The sequence below is a fragment of the Poecilia formosa genome, unplaced genomic scaffold (assembly GCF_000485575.1).
Source record: "Poecilia formosa unplaced genomic scaffold, Poecilia_formosa-5.1.2 Scaffold30, whole genome shotgun sequence".
NCBI classification, from domain to species: domain Eukaryota; kingdom Metazoa; phylum Chordata; class Actinopteri; order Cyprinodontiformes; family Poeciliidae; genus Poecilia; species Poecilia formosa.
The window spans coordinates 2,607,550-2,630,699 of NW_006799969.1; the positions used below are offsets into that span (position 1 = coordinate 2,607,550).

The following is a 23,150-nucleotide window of genomic DNA, read 5'->3' on the forward strand; positions in this document are numbered from 1 at the left end:
ACTAATTTGTGTTGGTTTATCCATTTTTATATCATTTAAAGCCAGGATAAAAATAAATACTTTGCTGATTATACGATTCCTACAAATACATGTATGTGAAGCAACACCAACCTGCTCTAGAATCATATCGTATCATTTTAGAGTTCATACTGCAGTGTAGCAAACCCAAACATCAGTTTTTCCTGTAGGTCGCTGAAACGTATTGATCCAGTCTGGATCTTTTCTCCTGATCAGCTCAAAATGACTCGTCATCCTGCTCAAGCAGAAAAAACAACAACAAACAAACAAAAAAAAAAACACTCGCTTGCACTTGTTCCTTATTTTGTATTTATTTTTTTCAGAACAATAAAAATAGTTTACCAAACAAACACTTCTTCATTCTCTCCTTTTTGACTTCTATTTACAGCAGAAAAAAACCAAACAAAAAAAAACAAAACAAAACAAGGGGAACAAAAGCAACGCCCGGTCGTGTCCATTTCATCTCTTCATGGCTCCGTTTGCACCCAGATCCTCCTCCTCTCAGCCTCTCTCCCTCGGCAGGCTTCTCAAGGAGCTCCAGGGCCTATTGCTGTGTCTGTGACGAGGTATACCGGCTCTTTAAGAAAAAGGTGAAGCTTTATTTTAAGCATTTATTTATATTTTTAGCTACTTGTTTAGAGATGCGAGCACTTTACCTGTTAGTATTTGCAACATTTAGCAGGTTAGGACACACGTCTTTCACTTAGTGGCGTAACTTTGGAAGATAAGACACACTGACCCCATGTTCAAACGGAAACGTTACATAACTGTTATACGGAAAGACAAGATAACAGACACGTTTCAGAAGCATGTTTTTGTCCAGCAGAGATTAAAAGGTAAAAAAAAAAAAAAAAAGTTGGGTGAAGAAAGGGGGGTCCCTGAGGGAAGCGAGGAGAGATGATTTGAATGCACAAACAAGTCCTAACAGACGTACAGGAATAATGGAGCAGCAATGCTGAATTATCACACACACCTCTGCAACAGTATGTGCAACCTTTGGACCTAACAGCTTCATGATACAGTACAGGAAGCACCTTTGAAATGTCAGAAAGAAATCAGGCCCTCACAAACCACGAATGTAGTTTCCCCTCTCATCTGGGGTGTGAACATTTTCAGCCTAAAAGGAGTTTTTCTATTTAAGCTTTACATATGAAACACATAGGAGCTCAAAGAAAATCAGCAAACAAGTAAAGTTTGTTATTGCAGGTGTGGCCTCCGACTGCTGCCTCCCAGAATCCTTTGCAGGTGTTTATTAAAAATTTGGAAAAAAAAAAAAAGGAAAATTGAGGTGCGGGTGTTGATGTCTCTCCTCGTTAGCCGAATACAATCACTGATCTGAGCTAAGAAGCTGAACAATCACCAGGAAACAAAAATATGCCTGAGTAGCTGTGAGTATTGTGCACCTGATCAGACAGAGGTATCAGTACAGACAGACAGAAATGAAGAAAAACTTAGTTCAGCAGAGAAAGCATGCAAAACAGTGAGAAGGATTGCTGTGATTTAAGATCAACTTCAGAAACAGACTAAATCAGGAAAAGAAAAACTGTCAAAGTAAGAGAATTACGTAGTTCAGAGGTCTGCATGTAATAGAGGTGAAGTTGAGCACCGGCTCTATGGCTGCAGGTCAGCGGAGGGGTCAGGTGGGGGTCACTGGTCCGATCAGGTTGGAGGAGGCATGGCTATCAAAGCTGGCTTTCAGTGCAGAGCGGCAGGCTAGCACAGTGTTCAGGATGATGGCGTCTTCTTGTATCAGGGCAGACACACGGTCACAGAGCAGGAGGGTCAGGGTCACCCCCATGGGCCGGTCGGGTACAACCCATCCAAAGGCCTGGCCTTTAGTGTTCCCATAGTTCAGACAGGAGCTCCCAGCACAGTGCAGGTAGGAGAAAATGAGGCCGGATGCTCACATTTCAAATGTTTCAAAGGGGTTCCGTACATAATGTCAGGGGAGCAGTTGCTTGAATTAAGCCTCGCTGCTCATGGAAGGCAGCTTCAGTCGCGCGTTCTGAGCCCAAATCAGGACAGACGAAGAGGCTCAATAGTTTCTGAGAGTTAAATCCTCTTCTTCACTGGTCATCCCCTGATCCCAGGGCAATATGGCAATGTGCTCACTGCTCCTGCATCACAGACAATCATAGTTAGAGAAGAACGGGGAACAAAGTGCATTGCAAAAGCATTCACAGCCCTGTACTGTTTTCACATTTTGTCATGTTAAAACCACAAACTTCAACTTATGTGACAGATTAACAAAAAGTAGTTATGCAATTGTTAATTGCAAGGAACAATTTACATGTTTTAACTTTTTTTTTTTTTTTTTTTTTTTACACAAATGCAAGTGCGAAATTCCACACCATTTTCTCTGATGCCCTTAAATAAAATGCAGTGCGCCTTCATAACTGACCAAAATCAGTATAAACACATCTGTTGTGTGAAAGCCTCTGATGTTTGTTAGAGAATACCTCAACAAGGCCTTTTTCAGTCCATCGTTGTAAAACAGAAAAGAGTAAGGCCCGACCACAAAACCCACCAAAACATGGCCGTCCAGCTAACCTGACTGGCTGAGTTAGCAGCTCTCACAGCAGGACAGGACAGTTCTGCACTCCAAGCAGCTGGCCTTTAAGAAAGAGTAGCAACAATGCCAAAACCATAAGAGGTCCTGTTTGCAGCCTCGGATGAGATGGAAAACTAAGACACATCACCCCCCCCACCCCCAACCAACAAAAAATGAAACATGGCAGTGGTAGCATCATGCTGCAAGGATGTATTTCTTCAGAAGTGGCAAAGAAGCTTGTGAAAGTATTGACAAGGTGACTATTTGACGTTTGGTGACAACTGAAGGACCTGCACTTTAATTAGGGTTATCTTACTCAAAAGAGGAGAAATATGAAAACACAACAGTTTTCAGATTATTTGTGAAAATGATGCTTTATGAAAAATATGCTTCATCATAATTTCCCTTCCACATCATTATATGTATGTATTTTGCACAAAAAAAACAACAATCTAATAAAATACATGGAAGGTTGTGGTTAAGACACAAAACTCGGAAGCATAAATAATTTTCAAGCCCTTGCAGGTAAACAAGGTTAAAGGTCAGTAATCATGCAGGAAAGTTAACTTGTTAATATGTCTGATTATTTGATTACTACATGGCTTACCTTTAATTTTTTATGTCCCTCTCCGTGAAAATAATAAAAAAAAGACTTTCATATTCCAATATTTCCAGTGGCTTGTAATTTTCCTTCGTTCCTTCACTTCCACACATTCAACCCAGTGAGCTTAGAAGACGCCTTCAAAGTCCCAGAAGATCTTCGATTGCAAGTATCGTCTTCAAAGAAAATCGATCACCAACCAAACTCATCACTTTAAAAAATTCACCGTCTCTAATTTCTCCAGTGTTTGCATTTGTTCATAGCTTTTTGCTTCTTCTACCAACGTTGGGAAGAAAAGATTTTTTTTAAAAAGCACACCAAGAGCATCTTCTGTTTTACACAGTTTTTTTTTTTTTTTTAGGAAACATTGATAGTTTGTTGCATTAAAGGTACGTTTATACCCTATATTAATATATATAAAAAATTGTCTCCATAAATTATTCAACAATGTTCAGTAGATAAAATACCACTTGCATTTCTGTCCGGAAACTCTCACTTTGTGCTTTCTGAAAACAAAACCAAGAACAAAAAATTGAAAAAGAAGCAGCTGATTTTTGCCGGAGGGTAATCCATATATATATTTGAAAAAAAGTGTCAGTTGAAATCTAACAGGTCTATCTGTGGCGGCTGGATATCCCGTTGCTATTTGCGGCGGCCGGTTCTTCAAGGTCGTCGTCCTCAAAACCGTGAAAGGTGGAGGTGTCGCTCTCTGAGGTGGTGCCAAACAGCTCCTCGGCTGCTGCGAATGTGCCGTCTTCCTTCTCCTCCCCACCACCAGCTGGGATGCAGAGCAGAGGGGGGGGCAACTTAGACCATGAGAACGTTACCTACGTAAACCATTCTGAGCATTTTGAAGTTGATGTCGGCGATTACTTTGTGCATAGGAGCAAGTTAACTTACTTGTGCATTGGCAGGCTGCGCAGGGAGACCCAGATTTACCCGTTTTCCTGTTTGCACCATGGCATTTATTACAGTAGTTGTTGGGAATGGTGGTTCCACCAGAAACCTTTGAACCTTGAAAAGATTTCAGGATAGAGTTCAACTTGAAGCAAGTTAGTTTTTTTTAAAAGACACATCCAAATGTGATCCTATTTGATGTGTTGTAAGGCATTTTATTTATATTGCACAATGCAGTTCAAAGTGCTTTACATTAATTAGAAGGAAATACAAACCAAACAACAAACCAAAAGAAAGAAAAGTATAAAACTACATATTGTTTAATAAGAATAAGCAGTCCCTATAAATTAGTATGAAACTAAATATTGCTTCCAGTTGAGTTCTAGATTTGTACAATATAGAGCTAAATGTTGGTTCGCCATGTTTGATTCTTGTATCACAACAATATCCTATAACTTTGTAAATTTCAAAAACAAAAACTCTGCTGTGTACTTTATGTGGTTGGTCAGAATTCATAAGTCATCATTATAAGATGGAACGTCATTTCATAATGCCATAATTACAATATAAAGTCATAGATTTTTCTTCCATTGCCTCAGTTATGAAAAAGTAATTTTTTTTTAATCTTCAAATTCATTATGAGAGTAAAAGTTTCATGAGATCATTTTATTCTTTGAAAAACACGTGACTACGTTATAATTTTAATAAAGAATTTATAATTTACACTTTTGCTGTCATTTGGTTTTTATAGTGATAATTATGTTACAAGTCTGTTATTAGATGCAAATTTAAATTTTTACTTTCAAAGTCATTTATATTAAAACGACCTTTATTAAACACAAAGTTCTAGCTCTGTCTTTTAATAACTATAATTATGAGATACAAGGACATTTTAATTTCAAAGCCATTTTTAAGAGATTCAGTCATATTAATAAGACACAAATCTGACATGACTTATGACACAGAAACAAAGATCCAGAGTAATAATTTTGAAAAACAAGCTTAATATTTTGATTTTCAATTATATACTTCACATCTACAGAGTTATAAGTTTCACTTCGCATCTCTTAGTCGTGACCTAAAAATCTCAAAACTATGACTATAAAATTAAGAATTTCAAAAACAGATGTTCACACCTCACCAAATGTAAACCACTAGTACTTTACTGCCAACACATTTCCCAAAGGCCGACATTTCAGAGCTCAACTTTGGGGGGTCTTACGTTTGTGCCGGTCAGTCTGTGGTGCAGTGGGGGAACGGGACGCCACCGTGCTTCTCTCCCCGGTTCTGTCCTCCTCGGCCAGGTGGGAATGAGTGTAGTGGTAACTGAGTCCTGTGCGGTTTCTGTATCGCTTTGTACAGACTGCAAAAAAAACAAAAAAAAAACAGAGCGCATTAAGCTCAACGTCTTGTTCATCTTATAAAAACAGCTCATTTTTATTGCGTCTGCAAACTAGAAAATATACTGCAGAACACACAGGAGCAATATTACTAAAATAGTTTTTGTGTTACAGCAGAGGAAACGTAGCATCTGAAAGTATGGAAGAAATTACTGTAACAGAACTGTCTTCAAAATATTTGGGAGGAAATAAAGATTAAGCTGGGGGAGCTTAAAGACACAAGGAAAGACCGGAGGAAACAGAAAAAAAAAGAAATGACAGAGAGAATGACACAAGGTAATATAGGAAGAAGCAAAAAAGGAAAGAAGGAAGGAAGCAATTAGGCCAGGGTTCCAGTATTGGAGAAAGATTAAGATGCATCGCAGGAATGCATCTAAAAGTTGCCAAACAGTGGCTCTGGAGGTCTGGAATTGGAAACCCCTGATTATGACAATGAGGTAGAAAATAAAACCTGGAAATGCCAATATTTTCCTATACATATTTTTCTTTTCCACAAAAATCCAAACCTGGAAAACTTTTCCAGACTGCGTAAATACCCTGCTCTATGCTCCACACGGCCAGAGAAGCCCTGCTCACTTTGACAGTTTTTATTGCATGTTATTTAAAATACTTTATGGCTTTTACACTTTCTGAAGACCTTAGTACACCTTAATACTGGCACACTCAGTCCATAATACTTCCAAGCTTTGTAAAACTAAGTAACAAGCAACAGTGCTTCAACACGATTTAAAAAAGCTAAGTCAAAAGAAAAAAAAAAAAAAAAAAACAGTACCTGAGGTCAAAGTCTTTGAATTCTGCTTTTGTTTGTATCTGTCTGAAACAAAAGAAAATGACAGAACAAATAGAATGAAAATTGGTTACACAAGTAGACACACTGCAGTAAAATCCAACACCCTCTTGCTTGGATTTTCCACATGCAACTTGAATATGCAGGGACACCTGAGGTGATCATGACACAGGTCGCCTGGTTTCAGCTTAAGCGAACCAGCTGGATGCGACTGCATTAAGTCTGGGACTTCATGGTCTGTGTTTGTTTTTAAACTGCCTTTTGTTTTGATTTTTTTCAAAAAAGAACAATAGTTTTTCTGCAAAATACAGCAAGCTCATTATGTGCACAAAGAGTACTTTGAATGAACAAGTATTTATTTTTGCATATGTTATTTTCTGAAAATCATGACTTTTTTCTCCGCTTACTGTCACAGACATATGGCTTATCATCATCCAGATCTGTCCTCCTGCGGCCTGAACCCCGGCCCTGAGCAGAAGAAACAATAAAGTTGCTATTAATGACTCCAACATACACATTCAACCTTCGGGCAATTGCACAGATTTAAATATCATTACAGAAGAAAACTGCCACTTCAGTAGATGATTGCAGAGCGCCCTCCAGCTACTTACTCTTCCCTTTCCTCGATGTCTCCGCTTGGGAGTGTCCACCTCGTAGTCATCGTCGTCATTGAAAGCGTCTTCTGCTGCATCTGCTTCAAGAACCCTCTGAAACAGAAAGACAGGGAGATTTGAATGGAGCTGTAAATATCTGAAGCAAAATTTGATATTTTAAAACAGCCAACAACCTTTTATTTTAATTTTAGTTTTAAATGGAGCGAGCAGCTTAACAGATTCCTGTTTCCTGTAAACAAGCCTGTTTCCACATGCTTCTGGTGGAATGTGTGATACTGAGATAAGTTTAAGTTTACCAAAGTCTTCACTGATAAAATAATGGACAAACAAAACAAAACAAAACAAAAAGAGCACTGAAGCTTTCTATTTTCTCTATATTTGACCCCAACATTTTATGTCAACTGCTCGTCACCCAGATACATTTACTAACCAGGTGTGAGGCAGTCTGCCTCTCCAGCTCTCAGCTAACAAACTATGCAGGTTAGTTGGGAAAATTTAGCTGATTTTGTTTTGCAAACATTTAGGTTACATCACTGTCTGGATAACCTGGATCTCTAGCAGGCTCTCCTCATCATTCTTGGAGTTGTTCCTCTTGTCCAGACCTTCTCCTCGCAGAAGAGCCTCCAGTGTGGTGCCCTGGGTGGGCAAAGTGTCTCTGGACATAAGGCCACCATCTGATCGAAGGACAAAAGCGACTTATTAGGAATCATACGAATATCGCAAAGGAAAATGATCCAATCCTCTAGCCTTTGCCATTTATCCTGAATAAGGACTGACTGAATCCGCAGTTATTGGTTTCACATTGGCATAACACAGATAAAAACACAGTATCTAATTCTCCAATAGTAAAACATGGTGGTGGCAGCATCATGCTCCAGGGATGCTTTCCCAAAAAAAAAACATTCCTAATTTTGATGAGAAAATACATGGAGCTAAATAAATGGCAAATTTGGAAGAAAGCTGCAAAAGACTTGAGAAAACTTTCACAGGATAACAATACTAAACAGAGTTAAAATACTGCCAACATCATGTGTTTGCATGGCCCAGTCAATGCCCAGACCTAAATCCAATTGAAAATCTGTGGCAAAACTTGAAGACTGACATTCACAGACATCCTCCATTCAGTCTGACTGAGCAGTTTCATGACGAAGAATGAGTAAAAATTTAGTTTATAGATGTAGTAAGCTGGTACAAACAAAACCTGCAGCTGCATTTGCAATAAAAAGGCGATTCTATGAAACACCGAGTCTGGGGGAATGAACACAAATGTGAGCCACAATTTCCAGAATGTTATTTGGCATTACAAACCTTAAAACCATGTATTATTTTCCAAGTACTTTGTAATTTTCTAACAAATTAGGATACACTGAAGCTTCAGCTTTAACATGATAAAATGTGCAAACATTAAAAGGGTTGTGAATATTTTGCAAAGTATTTCCTCCTACAGTGTGTTTATGGACAAATATCGTAGGAGGTGAGCAGGTTCTGTAAAGCAAACAAAAGTGTGACAGGCAGACAGATCTTAGTCACACAAACTCTTTCCAAAAGAGAGCTGCATGATCTTTCAGTTGGTTTATGGATTGTAGCCACTTCAAAAGCCCAAGTCCTCCCCCCCCCCACTATCCAGCTTTCCATCAGCCCTTCATGTTACAACTACACACTAGAGAGACTTTTTGCTGAATATTAAGACATAAAAAAAACAGCAGACTGCAGAGGTATGAGGAAGACAAAAGGTAGGAGTAAGGAAAGCAGATACCACGTGGCAGCAGCCCCTCACCATTGTGTCTGCACACGTTGACTTTCAACTCTCCGCGACGAGACAACCCCCCCGCCTCAGCCACCTCCACCCTCGCTCGTTCTCTCCCTCCCTCCGTCTAAACCCAAGGGAGCTGGGGGGCTAAAAATAGAGCTGGCAGCAGCCTGCAGCAGGGAGCTGATTCTGCATGCAGCCCCAGTCTCTTTAGCACACCATCAGTTAGACAGCGACACAGACGCTGGCTGCTGCCCTGTGCCGGCCACCTCTGGCCGGGTGCGCTACGTGCTCCGTGGACGAGACGCCAGGTTCAATCAGGCTTCGTTTCACCTCTGCCGGGCTCCTGCAGACGGCACGTATGCAAGCCATTGTTGTTGGAGAGGGGAAGGGACAGCTGGTGGTGGTGAAGCCTAAGCCAGAGCGGGTGCAGAGGAAAACAATAGACAACAATGGGGTGTTTTTAGGAAACAAAGACTCAGCTCATGAGTTATTGCAGGATTTTGCTATTCTACTCCAAGATGCTTTTTTGCCCCCTCATTTTTTCAAACTTTCCAAAAATTGGGTTGGGTCTTAGGGATTTCTGCTAACACATGATAATGTTGCATATTTTCACAGAAACTGTTGAAAAGATAAAAAAAAAAAGATGAGTTTGCATGAAAATCCCTCACATCCCCCCCAGATTTGGGAAACAGAATGGAGCGGCTGCACGAGCTCAGCAACACTAGTCACAACACAGAGTCCGTCGTCGACTAATGCTGTGATAAAAGCCTCAAAAACAGAACAACAAAACCAATCAGCAAGGGAGCTGGAGAGTAGAAAACAGGCAGAAATGTAGAGGACAGCTGGAATGTGTTGAGTGAGTCGTTTCAAGTGGCAGCCACAGAAGGCCAAACTCCATTCCCTAACATTTATTAAATACTGTCTACTGTGGCCGGCCTCTGTCTCTACGCTCCCAGCAGTGGTAAATCTAATTACGTGTTCTACTTCTCACAAAACAAGTTTACCAGCCGTGGAGGACACAGCCACATTTCATTTATCTTCCGGAAAGAAGCAAAAATATCTGCCATCCCGCTCTGCGCGCTGAGAGAGAGTCATTCGCTTGTGGTGAGATCATTTCAGATCAGCACCAGTGATTTAGAAGCTGGTAGGAGGCGGAGAGTCAGGCGGGGGGGCGGAGATGGATGGGTGGGTGGGGAGGAGTCTTACCGAGCTGAAGGCCATAGATGCCCAGGCGGGGGTCCGTGGTATTGTGGAGCCGCCTCTTCTTCCTCCAGCAGCGAGCGGGGTATGTGTACATCTGCCCCGCTGCAACACCTGCAAAAGTAGATGCACACAGGTAAGACAGTTTCACCTCTGCAGCTGAAACTCCACACATACAAATGGTCTGGTTGTAAAGAACAATTCAAAAAAGGCAGCAGAATAAACTGTAATTTTTAGCTTAACTAGCTGCATCAGGTAGGCAACTCAAAATCCAATCGTTTTCTGTTTGGAGTTGAAGATGCTGCTGAGGGAAGAAGACCTAAATCTGTGTTTTCTACCAAAGTAGTTCCAGTAGTTAACCATTAAATAGCTAATGCTAAATTTAGCTATTTAGCTGGCTTTAAAACTGGTTCTACCAAAGAACCAGTTCATTTTCGACGAACCAACAAACCAGCTCGCTAGCACATCATTACATCCCTAAAATCGCCTCACGTAAATATTTGATCCAAATAGTTCTACTCTTTATTTACTTTTCTAGAGGGCAGGAAGAAAGTTTAATCTCACAAATTAAAATATTCAACTTGGTATCACTGTAAACAGATGACCTAACATTACCACTCTAACTTACTGAAGCAGTTATACTGATAATATTAAAAGGTCATGGTCAATTTTATCTTTAGGCAATGCTCATGCATCGACTCTCTTTAAATAGCAGGAAACAGAAGAGCACTTTTATTCCGCTACTAATTCAAATTTTTCTTATAGTTTTGTTTAATCTCTTTCCAAGTTCTGCAATAACAAAATGACATCATTTTGTTCTTGCAAATTGTTCTCGACACGTCATCTGGGCATATTTTTTTTCTTTTGTAGTGTCCAACAACTATTGCCTGATTGGTACACAGACAAAGGTTGCAGTGGGAGGAACCAATGAGGATTTCTGCACTTGACTTCTTATGAAGTATGAAATGCACTGGCCAAATTGAACTTTAGTCCTGTTCATGCTATTTAAAGGGAAAAAATAAAATACTCCTAAAAAAAAACCTGTTTATCCTCTGGCCTAGCTAAAAGTTGATGCTGTTAGCTTAGCTTATCAAACCAGTGGTTTGATAAACCAAACCAGAGGCTGCAGTACTGAAAACACAATTAAATGGTTCTAAGCAAGAACTAGGACCAGTTTAGCAAGGACCAGTTTAGCAGTGGAACTGGTGGAAATGCATCCAATGCTGACATCTTTAGATTGCAATGCATGTCTGTGGTTCATCTTGGCTCCTATTTCAAGAGAGACTGAGACTGCAAGGATGAAGATATTGCAGTAAAGTTGCTCTGTTTTATCCTTTTGAGCTTCTAACCCGTCTGTTATGCAACATGCTGGATTTGGAAATACTGGCAATTTTCTGGAAATTTCAGAGTAAGGATCTACATTCTCTAGGCAATACATGCAGGCTGCTTTTAACAGGACCGATGCTAACAGTGCAGAAGGCCCTTTAAAATGTCATCCCAAAAATGATTTTTTTTCTTAGTTTTAATGCAACAGTAAAAGTATGTTTTACAGCAACTACTTTCAAATCATCACCTCTGCTTCCATTAAAAACAAAGACAGGAAAGCTAAAAAGAAATATCTTAAATGCAGCTCTCCAGCAGTCACCCCAAGATCACTGTATGGAATATGAATAGAGCAAAGAACTGCTTAAACTGCATTAAGTATTAGCATACTGTATAAGTACAATACATTAATAACCTCTATGCATGTAATATATTTGTCGATGCTTGCTTACTGTAGCAGAAAATGTTTTCAAGCACATAAGATGTGCTATTGTTATTAAGAAACTTCAACTAAGTTTTGCTGCCAAAACAGCAGTTGCAGGCAGATGAAATATTTTCCATAAAATGATTCTGCTTGGAAAATCTGGTTAGACTGCTCACTATCTGGGACCTACTGCATGTTTGCAAAGCAAAAAGAAGTCAACACTGTCTTCATATGCCTGTTTATTATTGTTTATTGCAAGTCACATCCCCACTGCAACATTCACCAGCAGTACTGTGTGTTTTCTTGATCTTTACCACAAATTAGTCTCTTAAAACCTGTTTAAAGACTTCTTTCTCTCTTACAAGAAGTCTTTGAACTTCTTGAAAGTAGTTCAAAGACTTCTTACAAGTCTTTAATTATAATTTACAATTTCAAAATTCTATTAGAAGAAAAAAAACAGCCTATATGATCTCCACAGGATGAGGTTGGAGTCAGAAATTGCCTGGACAGATTCTTTAATAAATACAATTATGATGACAGTCAGTACGGGCTGAGATCTGTGTATAATGGGCTGTTACTTAGAGAGCAAATAGCAGGTTTCTCCACAGTGAGTCAGGGAGATTATTACGGATCATCAGAAAAAAATTCAGCGCGTAGTCTGCAACAAGTCTCACGCATTTTATTCACTGCTGTGAACAGCAGCCTCCAGAGTATAAAAGTGCAGCCTGACCCAGAACAGGGAGTACATCGCTCTGTGAATTCTGTGCCTCTTTGTGTGTGTGTGAGTGGGGGGTGTGTGTGTCGTCCTACCAGGGCTTCGGTGGTGGCGCTCCATCCAGATGTAGCAGTTGTTCTGGGCCACGCCAGTCTGAGAGTCCAGGAACGGCAGGCGGACGCTGCGTTCGGCACACAGGCGGGCATTGTAGCTGCGGCACTGCTCAATGGCGTCCTTATAGAACTGGTCGCCCAACCTTCAGCAGGGAACAACAGAGGTAAAGGCCACTGACAGTGTGCTCACATGCAGAACACAAACAAGCAATCACTTTACAGGATAACAGTAATTTCAATGTGTAAGCACATGAGCAAACTGGCATTCTGCTGCAGAGATTGTTTTGGTTATTGTGTGCTGAGTTTCTGCTGTTTCTGTGAAATAAATGTAAGATTTTTAAGACTTTTTTCACAACAATTGTGATGAAAATTTTAAACTAAACTTCACTAGAGCCAGCTTAATTAAACTAAAAAGTCATACTGAATTGACCCAACTAAAGCAAGTTAAATACAAATTGGTTAAATTAAGTTTGCCTTTATTTCAAGCTTGGGCATGTGACTCCAGTTCTTTTCGTACTTATAGGTAAGAAGGTTTTAGACCTTCACTTCCTAAACCAACTACAATAAAAGAGCCTTCAGACATGAATCTTGTGGTTTGTAGAGAGGCTGAATGTCTGGCTTTAAACTCCTTCTGTTTACTAATCTAGTCCATGGGCTTTGTAGTTGTGTCAAAGGGTGATATTGCCAAAATTCCTTAGCCAAAACCAAGACACATGGGTTAAATGCAGAGGCTGCACTTCTCCAAAAAAGAAAAAAAAAAGAAAAAAAAAACACGATGGAAGAACCATTGAAAGAAAAAAATTCAAAAAAATTAATAAGTTTTTGAAGTAGGAGTGGACACTTCTTTTAATATGCAATGTTGTTAATTTTAAGATTCTTAATTGATTCACAATTGATAAAATTAGTTTCTTAACTTAGTTAAGTTCAAAATTATTCATAACCTTCAAAGTTGATTTTCAGTCATTTGACAGAAATGTATTTCTGATATTTGACCAGCTTCTTTTGTTGATCATCTTTTTTGTGATTTTTTTTTTTGTTTTCTTGAAAATTAAGATTCATATTTTATGCATTTCATCCACTTTATTATGAGTTTATTGCAAACCAGATAAAGTATGAATCCAAGTATGAATTTGAGCTACTGCTGACGGTCAGCAGGCAGAAATAAGGCCGCTACACTACTCCCTGCTATTTAGATACATTTCCACGGAGCATAAATGACATAAGATGGAAAGTAAAATCTTCCCATGTTAATTTAATAGTGTTATTTATATATTTATTTAAATAAAAAATAATAGTCAATAAATGTCATTAAGTCCTCCATCATTTCCTCTCAGGGTCATGAAGCTGTTACAATCTTATAATGGTAATAATCAACATGCTATATCAACTGCAGCAGCCAAAAGTGTTTCTTTTCCATCTTAAATTTTCAGCAGCATAGGAATTTACAACAAAAACTTATAGGATGACCTATGTGTGTATCACAGTACTGTGAAAACACAATATATATTTTTTTTAATTTAGAATCTCATTGACATAACAATAAAGACATTTCTGTACACATCTGTTCACACTATTCATCTTCCAGTCTAACATTAAGGAGAAATTATGGACAAACCCCCCCTCCACCACCCCGAAAAAGCAATGCAACCCAATTACAACAGTTCAAAAATGCTGCTGCTCCCACTGTTAAACACATTATTACCTCTGTGGACTGAGCTATGCTGCTGCTGACTGTGTGTGAAGCTCATCACCGAAACAAAGACTCTGGGGGTTGATGTGAAGTCACTCCTTTGACCGACAAGCAGCTAAGACTGTTGCAGTTTAGCTCCACTTTTCTTGGTGCCACTGAGATTTTGGCAGTCCCTCAGGGTTTCAGTGTTAATATTCAGAGAGAAATGGGGGGTGGCTATTTCACATTCAAGCCCTCAATCTCTGCCACACGCCTGGTATGGTAATTAGCCTACTTAATTAATCTCAGCAGAATTCCTTGCACAAGGGCAGCTTCTGATTTACACGAGAAAAGATGGGAAAGAGGCAGCAACTCTTGTGACAAGGTGGTTTGTGCACCTTTTAACAGTTTGTTGTTCAATTACAGGGCCCAAAAAAAGGCAAATCAGAGCAAGTGTTTATTCTGGAATATCCTCCATGTGTTTTCAATTAGCAGGGCGGCCATTTTGAAGTGAAACTAATGAGCTGTAGGTTGTGAGTCATAGTGCAACTCTAAAGCTGAGACGAAGAAGCTGGAAGGGCAACTTTTCTGCATCCTTCATGCCTTGATCTTGATAAGGAAAACATCCAGCAGAAGGACAGCCACATCACGGACGCTAGACCTTAGAAACTCAAAGCTCTGGAGGAGAAACAAAGCTGTGTGTGTTTGAGTTACAGGAGAGAGGAAGCAGTCTCAGGTTCAGCAGGAGCACAGGCGAAGGTGAAGAGGCGTGAAGATGAGAGATGAAGAAAAAGGAGGCGGCAGGGGGGTGTAAAACAGCAAGCAGGCAGGTCAAGAAAAAGGCACACGGTACTGAATGCATTTCTCCATATTCTGATCTAATCAAGATATTTAATCTACTTAAACTAAGACTAATATTTCTTTCCACATCATTTCCACTTTCTTTTCATTTCACACTTAAAAACAGCTAGTAGAAGTGGTTATGAGCTCACTGACTTAGTCACCGACTTCAGACAAATATTTGACTCATAAAAATTAACACCACCCAGCTAGCCATAAAATGTCTGAACAATCAAATTTGTACCATGTGTTGCCTAAAAGTAGAGCTCCAATAAGAAAGTCCTGCGTTTCACTCTTGTTTACATCTGGATGTAAATTACACAAAAACAACCAGGGGATGTGAACTTTCTTCCTCCAGAATGGAAACATTTAAAACTATAAAATGCAGCAAAGAGTTTTATAATTTTACAAAAGTAATCTTGTTTTGATTTTGTAAAAAAAAAATGTGTTCCCTAAACCTCTTTATTGGTTGTGCAACCCTTTGCACCAACATCCATCATGAAGCGTTTGTGATGACTGGCAGAGAGGATTTTACATCACCGTGAAGGAATTTTGTTTAAATATTTAGCTGTGGCCTTGCTGGTGTGTTCTGGATCACTAATGCATAAACCAACTGCGCTTCAGCTGAAATTCACACATTGATGAATGTTTTTTCGGGATTTTCAGCTAGTGGTTAAAATTACTAGAGCCATAAATCAAAAGAACAACTTTTGTCTCACCGTTTTATGAGATATTTTGCCAAAAGTCTTGATAAATATGTTTTTAGAAAACATGAGATGAGCTTTTAGGTAGCCCTATGTGGAAAAAGTCAATGTCCTTTTTTGTAATTACTTTTTTATAAAATCTGATTAATGATACAAATTAAATAACACACACACACACACACACACAAAGAATTAATGCTGAGGGTGAACCAACTGCAGTTTTCTGACCGATCATCAATCTTTAAAAAGCCTGATCAACCAATACAAATTTAGGCCAAAACCATTTTTCTTGTCTGAAAAGTGTGAACGTTGCAAGTTGGTAGCTACACACATGCAGACATGACCCAGTGGACAGGTCTGCCAGTTGTTCCCCTCTCACATCAAAGGCCATAGTGGGCGATTTGTAGACCTTTGCATAGGTAGGTATGATTAGTGCAGAAGATTGGCTCCACATGCATCAGCCAATCGCCTAAAATTTAGGAAACCTTGGCTGATTTATTGTGCAGCCCAAATTAAAACCATGGAGCTGTCTCATAAAATACATGAACTGTCAAAATATGCCATATGTTCCCTGATACCAGAGCAGATAAAACTAACTCACGTGCTTTACTAACACTAACGTCGGCACACAGCTGCTATCGGACATAAGCTTTGCTGAAGTCCACGTCAAGAAACTTCAGATGGCTCAGGTAATTGGCACAGAGGTTTAGAGAGGGTTGGATGAGTAGCAAAAGGACAGATGAAAAAGTGGAAGACGGCTGTCTGTGCAATGAGACGTCCTCAATCAGAGGCCTGCCACTTCAAGCAGCAGTGCACCAGCTAAGGTGAGAGATCTTTCTGACACCTGTAATGAGTGACAAGACCTACATGCCCAACGACACAGGAGATGAAAGAGACCCACACCACCTCCAGGCAGCATGTGTTGCTTTGATCCCATTCTCAGACATTTATGTTTCTGTTCTGCAACTTTTAGGACATTTTCAAACAGCAGCAAAGTTTACAAACCAACAAAACAACAGTTACAAACTAATTCAGCTTTCACAAAAGTGCAGACGTGAGTGCCAAGATTACAAAAGTGAAGCAACAAGCTGGATAAATAAAACACTATGTGCAGCATAAAATTTCAACAAGCCGAAAAGAATAATGGTGCAATCTATTTATACTGAGAGGTTAGGAAAGTCAGAAATGACTAAATAGCCCTGAATTTAGTACTCAATAAGGTTTTTGCACACATAAAATACAGTGAAAGTCACATGCAGACAAATTGGGACAAATTCCTACCTTCCAGTCTATTCTAATGTGAAAACTGTGGAAAATAGATGCATACACTTTTAAATAGAAATGGGATTTATGGCTTATTGAAAAAGTTGTTGAAAAGACTGCTTCAGTTTTCTATGAATTGATTTTTAGGAAACTTGTTTTATCTAAGGAAATTTGTGAAAAGAAGCACAGGGTAGGATCGGATTTTTTAAGTGGTGAAACAAATTATTTACCTAGACTTCAGTGAAATTTTTATGACACATATTGCAGCGTGCTTTACAGTTTTTGTCTTAAGAAAATGAATCCAGAAGCTGCGCATTCTCTTTGACTTTGGTCATTTTCATTGACGTATTCCCCATGTTCCTGTTAGACTGCTGTGTACTCGGCAGTCAATTGAAGGCAGTGTGGGCAGGTCTGCTGAGGTAATGCATATCAAATGAGCACCACACTTGAAATCAGCTGTGCTTTTTCCCTTGAGCCCGTTCTCTGTCTCACCCGGTGTAGCAGCAAAGGAGGAGCTTACTCCTTTGCTGTGTGAAATGCTGCAAAAAAATAAAAAAAAACAATAAAAAAATATTGCAACTCAATTATCATTGTTCTTGTTAATGTGCCGGCTAACACATTGGTTTCTTTGTAAATGTGAAGGCTGCACTAAATTTTGCATCTGCTTAAGGTCTTACACTTTCTAGTCTAAATAAACCACAGGCTTGTCGACACGTTGTAGACAATACAGTTCATTTCTAAGCAGCTTGTTATATTTCTGTACTATAAGAAGCTGCTGTACTACAAGCACAGCATTTGAACAAAATGTTCAAATGTTTGACACCTGATTTCTCAGTGAATCTCTAACGCTGTTTTCTTTTGCATAACTAAGTCCATAATTTAATTTTAAAAAAATTGTGTTTCAGAAATGCATATTTTGGTCCAGCAGCTTTCAGATTTCACTCTTCAGCTACAACTTCTTGTCTAAATATAGCAACCTCTTGTCAAATGCCATTTTAAGGAATCTAAAACTATCAGTGACTCACGCACAGTTGAAACTCCAGGGTTAATCTACAGAACTAGCAATAACACACTTTGTTTAGCAGTCCAACAACAATTCATTTTTTAACAAAAAAAAAAAATATCCACAGTTTTCATAGATTGGTTTACATGAAGTGGCTAAACTTCATGTACATGTTTGCTTACCTGACACATTTTAAATTGTAAATCTAAAACTATAGCTTTTAAATTACTACTATGTATCGAAAACTTCTCTACTCTTCATTGTTTGGAAATCTGAGTCATATTTCCCTAAAACTTGTACTTGCCGTTTGTCTGGCAGCCAAGTGGTGATTTTAGAAGAACCAGAGAACATGTCCGGAACATGTGCTTTACATCCTCACCGTCTTCCAGCTGAGTGGACAAGGTGAGTGTGAGTAGAATGAGGGTGAGATGGAGTAAAAGCAAATCTTGTGGCCGGTGGGGCCTCCACTATCAGCTTGTTTCTGTCAACGGTTTGCCGTGCCACATGGGTGCATCCGTAATGCGAGCATGTGTCAACACACATTTTGCATATCTGGTAATGCAGCTCCCAGGAAGGATCTGACTTGTGAAAGCTCCAGTGACTACTTTAAAATGTACCCAAGAGGGTTGAGTTGCATATTGTAGAAAAAGTGAGAAAATCAAAACTAGCATCTTGCACGTTCTCTTTTAAGAGTTTCCTAAATTTGCAGGTGCACTGCTGCTTCACAGGAAGCCAGAACCGCCACATATCAAGTGAGGGGGAGGGCTTGTACAGAGTGACTGCATCCTGACAACAACCTCTGATTACACCAATCCGAACAACACAGTCTGGGTGAGGGCAGGAGCAAAACCAGACAGTACACCTCCACAATCGCTCAGCAAATAAACAGCAGGCCTGACTCACTCAAATTCTACTCAACCCTGTCGACGAGGAAGTCTGCAAACGGGGCGATGTCGTTTCAGGAGAGCTGCGGATGAAAGATTAGTCCAGCCGGTTGAAAGCTCCAGCTGTGGCTCAAATTTTAATGAGCAATTTTACTAATTAAATATCCCAGACTCAATTTTAATCAGCAGATTTTGGAGATTACCAACGTCCTGTTCGCAGACCTCACACAATCGTGCAAGTTAGGCTCCAACGCTTCGCCAGCCTCATCTCCAGGAAAAAAGTCAAACCAACATTTCATTTCCCCAAAGTGAATCTTCTTAATACAAAAAAGGTCAAACTGTTCCACAGGACCGACACCCAATTAGTGTCAAGTGTGACTAATTATAATCTGACAAACGTGTGAAATGAAGTCAGAAACCCAAGACAGAGGCTAATTATAGCAGATTGAAGCACTTCATTAAACACAGCTTATAGCAAGGAGACATTCCACATCAGAATGCTAAAATTGCTCTGAGATGAAAACAGCAGCTCCACTGCAGACACATGAGGAAGTCTGTTGGGATGTAAGAGTGAAACAGTCCAGCAAAATAACAAGAAATAATTTTTAATAAAAAATAAATAAATAAAAAATTATGACAAACACTGCTGATTTGTGTAAAAGCATTTAAGTGGAAGCCATGATTTTCCTGGGTAATTCCCTTGTTGGCAAAACTGAAACATGGCACAGATGCAACGTTTTTTTCATTTTTTTTATTTAGCAGATCTTCCAGGGATAAAGGTGGGTAGTTATCTCCCTGCAGGCCTCTGTGAGTGTTCTGCAACATTTTAGGAATTACTCCGGGAATTTAAAATGAGCTTTTTTTGTAGCTAGGGAGTCAATTACCTCCACATGGAAAACCACATGTAGGAGAAAAGCACGACCAGGCCCAAAACTGTAGATTGATTTCTCTGCATAGTGGATCAAATTGTTCAAGATGTAAAGACATGGAGATAAAGACATATAGCAGCAAAAGCCAAAGTTGGACATAAAGGAAAACATCTGTAATAAACCTCATAGTGCTGCCATATTATTTATGTTTTGCTCACAGTTAGAAATATGATTTTACTTAATGCATCTCCAACCTCCACACTAATAGATTTTTTTTTTACTTTTATTTGATTCTAAAGTGACCAACATTCAACTGCAAGGACTGTAAAACAGCCATGGTTATATGAAAACATGCAAATTATAGATATACAAGGTAATCGCGCCAGCGATCATAAACATACAATTTTCAGCTTGAATGGGCCATACCGGAAACTTAATAAATAATCCTTTTCCTGGTCAGTGACCCCATCATGTTAAGAGTTACCAGGTCAGTAGTTAGAAAAGCTAATTAAAAGGAAATATCGACATTTCTCATGTCATTTTTTTTTTATTCTGGTCATTTGCAAATTTTCCACAAGGAAAAAAAAAAGCATAAACCAAAAGTAGTTGAAAATGTTAAAGGAATGTTTATTTTATCTAATCTATACACCATTTTAAAGATTTCCTGTGCAGTGCAATTTGACAAAAAGACAAAGTTAATACTTTTGTCAGTTTCTAATTAATATATTCTCTGTAATGAATAGGTTTATTCAGGCTTGAGAGCAGCACAGCAGCAATGTACAACATTATGGACTTATTTATCAATGAATAACCAGAAAACTAGAAATGAAAAAAGAAACTGGCATGTGACCAGAAGCAGACGATTTTGTTTTCATTCGCTGGTTGCCCTTTTCTCAGTTAGCAAACACACAATATGCAAGGGCTAAGACATAGAGCTTGACAAAAACAGTGTGTGCGTCATTTAATGAAGAACATATTTTAGTATCAGTGCGGTGTATACAAGGAAGTCAATTAAAGTACAGATATGTAAAAACAGGAGATATAGGGCACTGAGATCCCTGTGGTTCACTCAGGCTGCAGGAGAGTGAGAGACAGCAAGTCTTCAGCAGATAACAAAAAGGTTCAAATGGTTGGATTCCCAGTTAAAATAAGGACCCCAAATTCTGAGTTCTGCTGAGTTTTAGTAATGGTAGCCATGCTACTTGCTAACGTTAATTTTTTCCATAACACTTATGCGAGCAAAAATAGGCTAGTTATTTGACCTCTCACGCATCTCAATTTTACAAGAATACAGGCCGTGTCTGTTCTCGCAACTGAGGTTGCAGAACTCAGCATGGCCTACAACTCAGAGAATTCATCTGCTTAAAACCTGTGCGGGAAAATCCCACATATAGCACTGATCTCTGTGTCAAAAAGCCTCATGCAGGAAGGCTACCCAACTGCATTCAATACTTTAAATACAAATAAAGCTGTCGGGTGCCATCTTAAGCATGTTATCATCTCCACCAGATTCTGATCAATATATTCCTCCGATCAGACATGACATGACACGATGATGTTAAAGTTCTATGCGCATTGCTTTCGTCTGCACTACAATCCCTTTACTGTTCATAGTGGTCACAGGTTTATGACTACCTCCCGAGATGGTTCAAGAGCGCAGTATTGGTGGGTCAAATTCAAGCCCCGCTTCAATCTGCATCAAGGCCTTTTAGTTGATTGTGAGGTGTAATAAGCTCACAAAGATCACGGACCAAAAGGATCATCTGATAGGGGTTGATGATAGACGTAGTGGTTTTAGATCAAACAGAAGATGAAGGAATAACTGTCCCTATTTATGCATCAAAGTATAAGTATCTGAAGTATATCTGATCATTATTAAAGTACAAAAAGTGCAACAACACAAAAATTGCTGGTTGATGAGCTCATACACTAAAAATGATGGGAGTTCTTAGTTTTTATGGATTCAGTGAATAGGAAATTAGAAATTCTGTTTGTTTTTTGTCCAAATTTGTCTAATTCTGATCTCTGGTTTTATGATTGGTATATCACTACAAATATATTCATAGTAAATGTAGTAAAATGCAAACAAGAGTTAGCATATAAAGGTGAAGACAAAGAAGCAAAAGTAACAAGATTGGAATCAAAATGCAAGATACAATTTGAGCACAACTTATTTTTCTCTGCAGGGTTTGTGGTTGCTTTGTGGTAATTTTTTTCTAAGTTTGGTTCCTCGGTGAGACTGAGGCAACCCAGAAGCCCGTTGCGTGACAACTGGTCCAGGAATCTGCACCTTGATCCTCCACTTCCACTCCACAGAGGTTGCACGGTACCTCTGTGGAGGAGCAGATGGTTCTTCTGCTTCAACCCAGCACTTCCTCCCAGTTGGAGCATCTCTCTGACAGATGGGCCCAGGATCCTGGACCAGGCTAATCTCCAGCACTCCTCCACTTAAAGGCACAGTGGAACTACAGCTCTACCTCCTCAGTCCCCACTGAGCCAGGATCATTAGGAGACATCAATAAAGCCAGCCTGACTGCTGCTGTCACGTACAGCTGAACCGATCATGCATTAGAAGCTTTACTAAATTATAATGCAATTTTGCTTTAAAATGACAGGAAGCAGGAGGCTAAGTCGCAGTTATTCCACACTGTTAACATTAGAGAAACAGTACAACAGAACAAAGGATAAATGGGGGAAAAGATGGGATATTTCCTTGAAAGTCAGGGATTTAAATTACTTTTGCACACATTGTTTAATTATTCAATTTCAAACTAAAATTGCTGTCACTTTTTTGTAAATTCGCATGTCTTGCTTGCAAATACAAAATGCCTCCTCCCTTTCTCGCCCGTCTGCCTGCTTGCTTGCTTTGCTTTGACCAAGTCTTGACCACGTCTGCGCTCCATGCAGTCAAAGTTGACATGTCGACAATTCCCACAACTATAAGAGACTTTGGAAATGCCAGGAGATATTCCGCTGCTGCCTGTGCCCGAGCCAGCTCGAAGGGAAATCGGCTTTTAATCATTCGCTGCGGCGAATCGGCACGTTGTCGACAGTTTTCAAATAAATGTACAGCACAGGAGAGGCGACACTCTGCCTGAAGCAGAGGCGAGAGAAGCCCCCTTCAGTGCTAAGATAATGTCAAGGAGCTGTGTGCTCGTGTTAGTCTAAATGCTGAAATTCGGCAAAATAAAAGAACAGCAGAGGGCTACTTTGACATGAAAGAAGTATAGAAAATATATTCGGACAGCTTCGCCTGCCTTACACAGACGGCTGGAAATGACGCACACGAAAGGAAATCACCAATGTACTGAGTTGGCAGCAAAGTAATTATTCAGAATTTGATAAATGTCTAAATTACTTACGCTTTCAGTGGATTCTGAATGACAGCCGCCATTTTGCTACAATGTAACGCAATATCGGCGTCTTGCAGTTCTGAGGGAAACCTAGGGCAACTGACCAATCGGAACGCGAGGCGAATTCGTGGACCAATCCACGGCAAGCGCGAGCGGATGGGGCGTGGCT

General features: G+C 39.5%; 1 protein-coding gene across 3 annotated transcripts; it reads right to left on the bottom strand.

Moving 5' to 3' along the window:
* Positions 1–302: 302 nt before the first annotated feature.
* On the bottom strand, positions 303–23,094 carry LOC103136138 (zinc finger protein DPF3-like). 3 transcript variants are annotated; one of them, XM_016670139.1, is made up of 12 exons: positions 22,991–23,094; positions 12,379–12,539; positions 9,828–9,935; positions 7,415–7,542; positions 6,866–6,961; positions 6,662–6,722; positions 6,240–6,281; positions 5,290–5,430; positions 4,071–4,184; positions 3,177–3,948; positions 675–2,135; positions 305–595 (listed from the first exon to the last, which is right to left on the bottom strand). In XM_016670139.1, exons 1-10 carry the CDS (start codon positions 23,020–23,022, stop codon positions 3,785–3,787), a joined length of 1,047 nt encoding a protein of 348 aa, XP_016525625.1. In that variant the 5' UTR covers positions 23,023–23,094; the 3' UTR covers positions 305–595; positions 675–2,135; positions 3,177–3,784. The 3 variants fall into 3 exon arrangements, with proteins under 3 accessions (XP_016525624.1, XP_016525625.1, XP_016525623.1); XM_016670138.1 differs by having other exon boundaries at positions 303–2,135; positions 3,667–3,948; XM_016670137.1 differs by having other exon boundaries at positions 305–2,135.
* Between the last annotated feature and the right edge of the window lie 56 nt (positions 23,095–23,150).

What these genes read in the sequence shown, in the direction of transcription:
- LOC103136138 (XM_016670138.1), bottom strand. Translation starts at nt 23,022, where the DNA reads ATGGCGGCTGTCATTCAGAATCCACTGAAAGC. An exon ending in ACAGACTGACCGGCACAAAC is followed by an intron (nt 4,185 to 5,289) that starts GTAAGACCCCCC and finishes AATCTTTTCAAG; the next exon opens with GTTCAAAGGTTTCTGGTGGA. An exon ending in CGCAGCCTGCCAATGCACAA is followed by an intron (nt 3,949 to 4,070) that starts GTAAGTTAACTT and finishes TCTGCATCCCAG; the next exon opens with CTGGTGGTGGGGAGGAGAAG.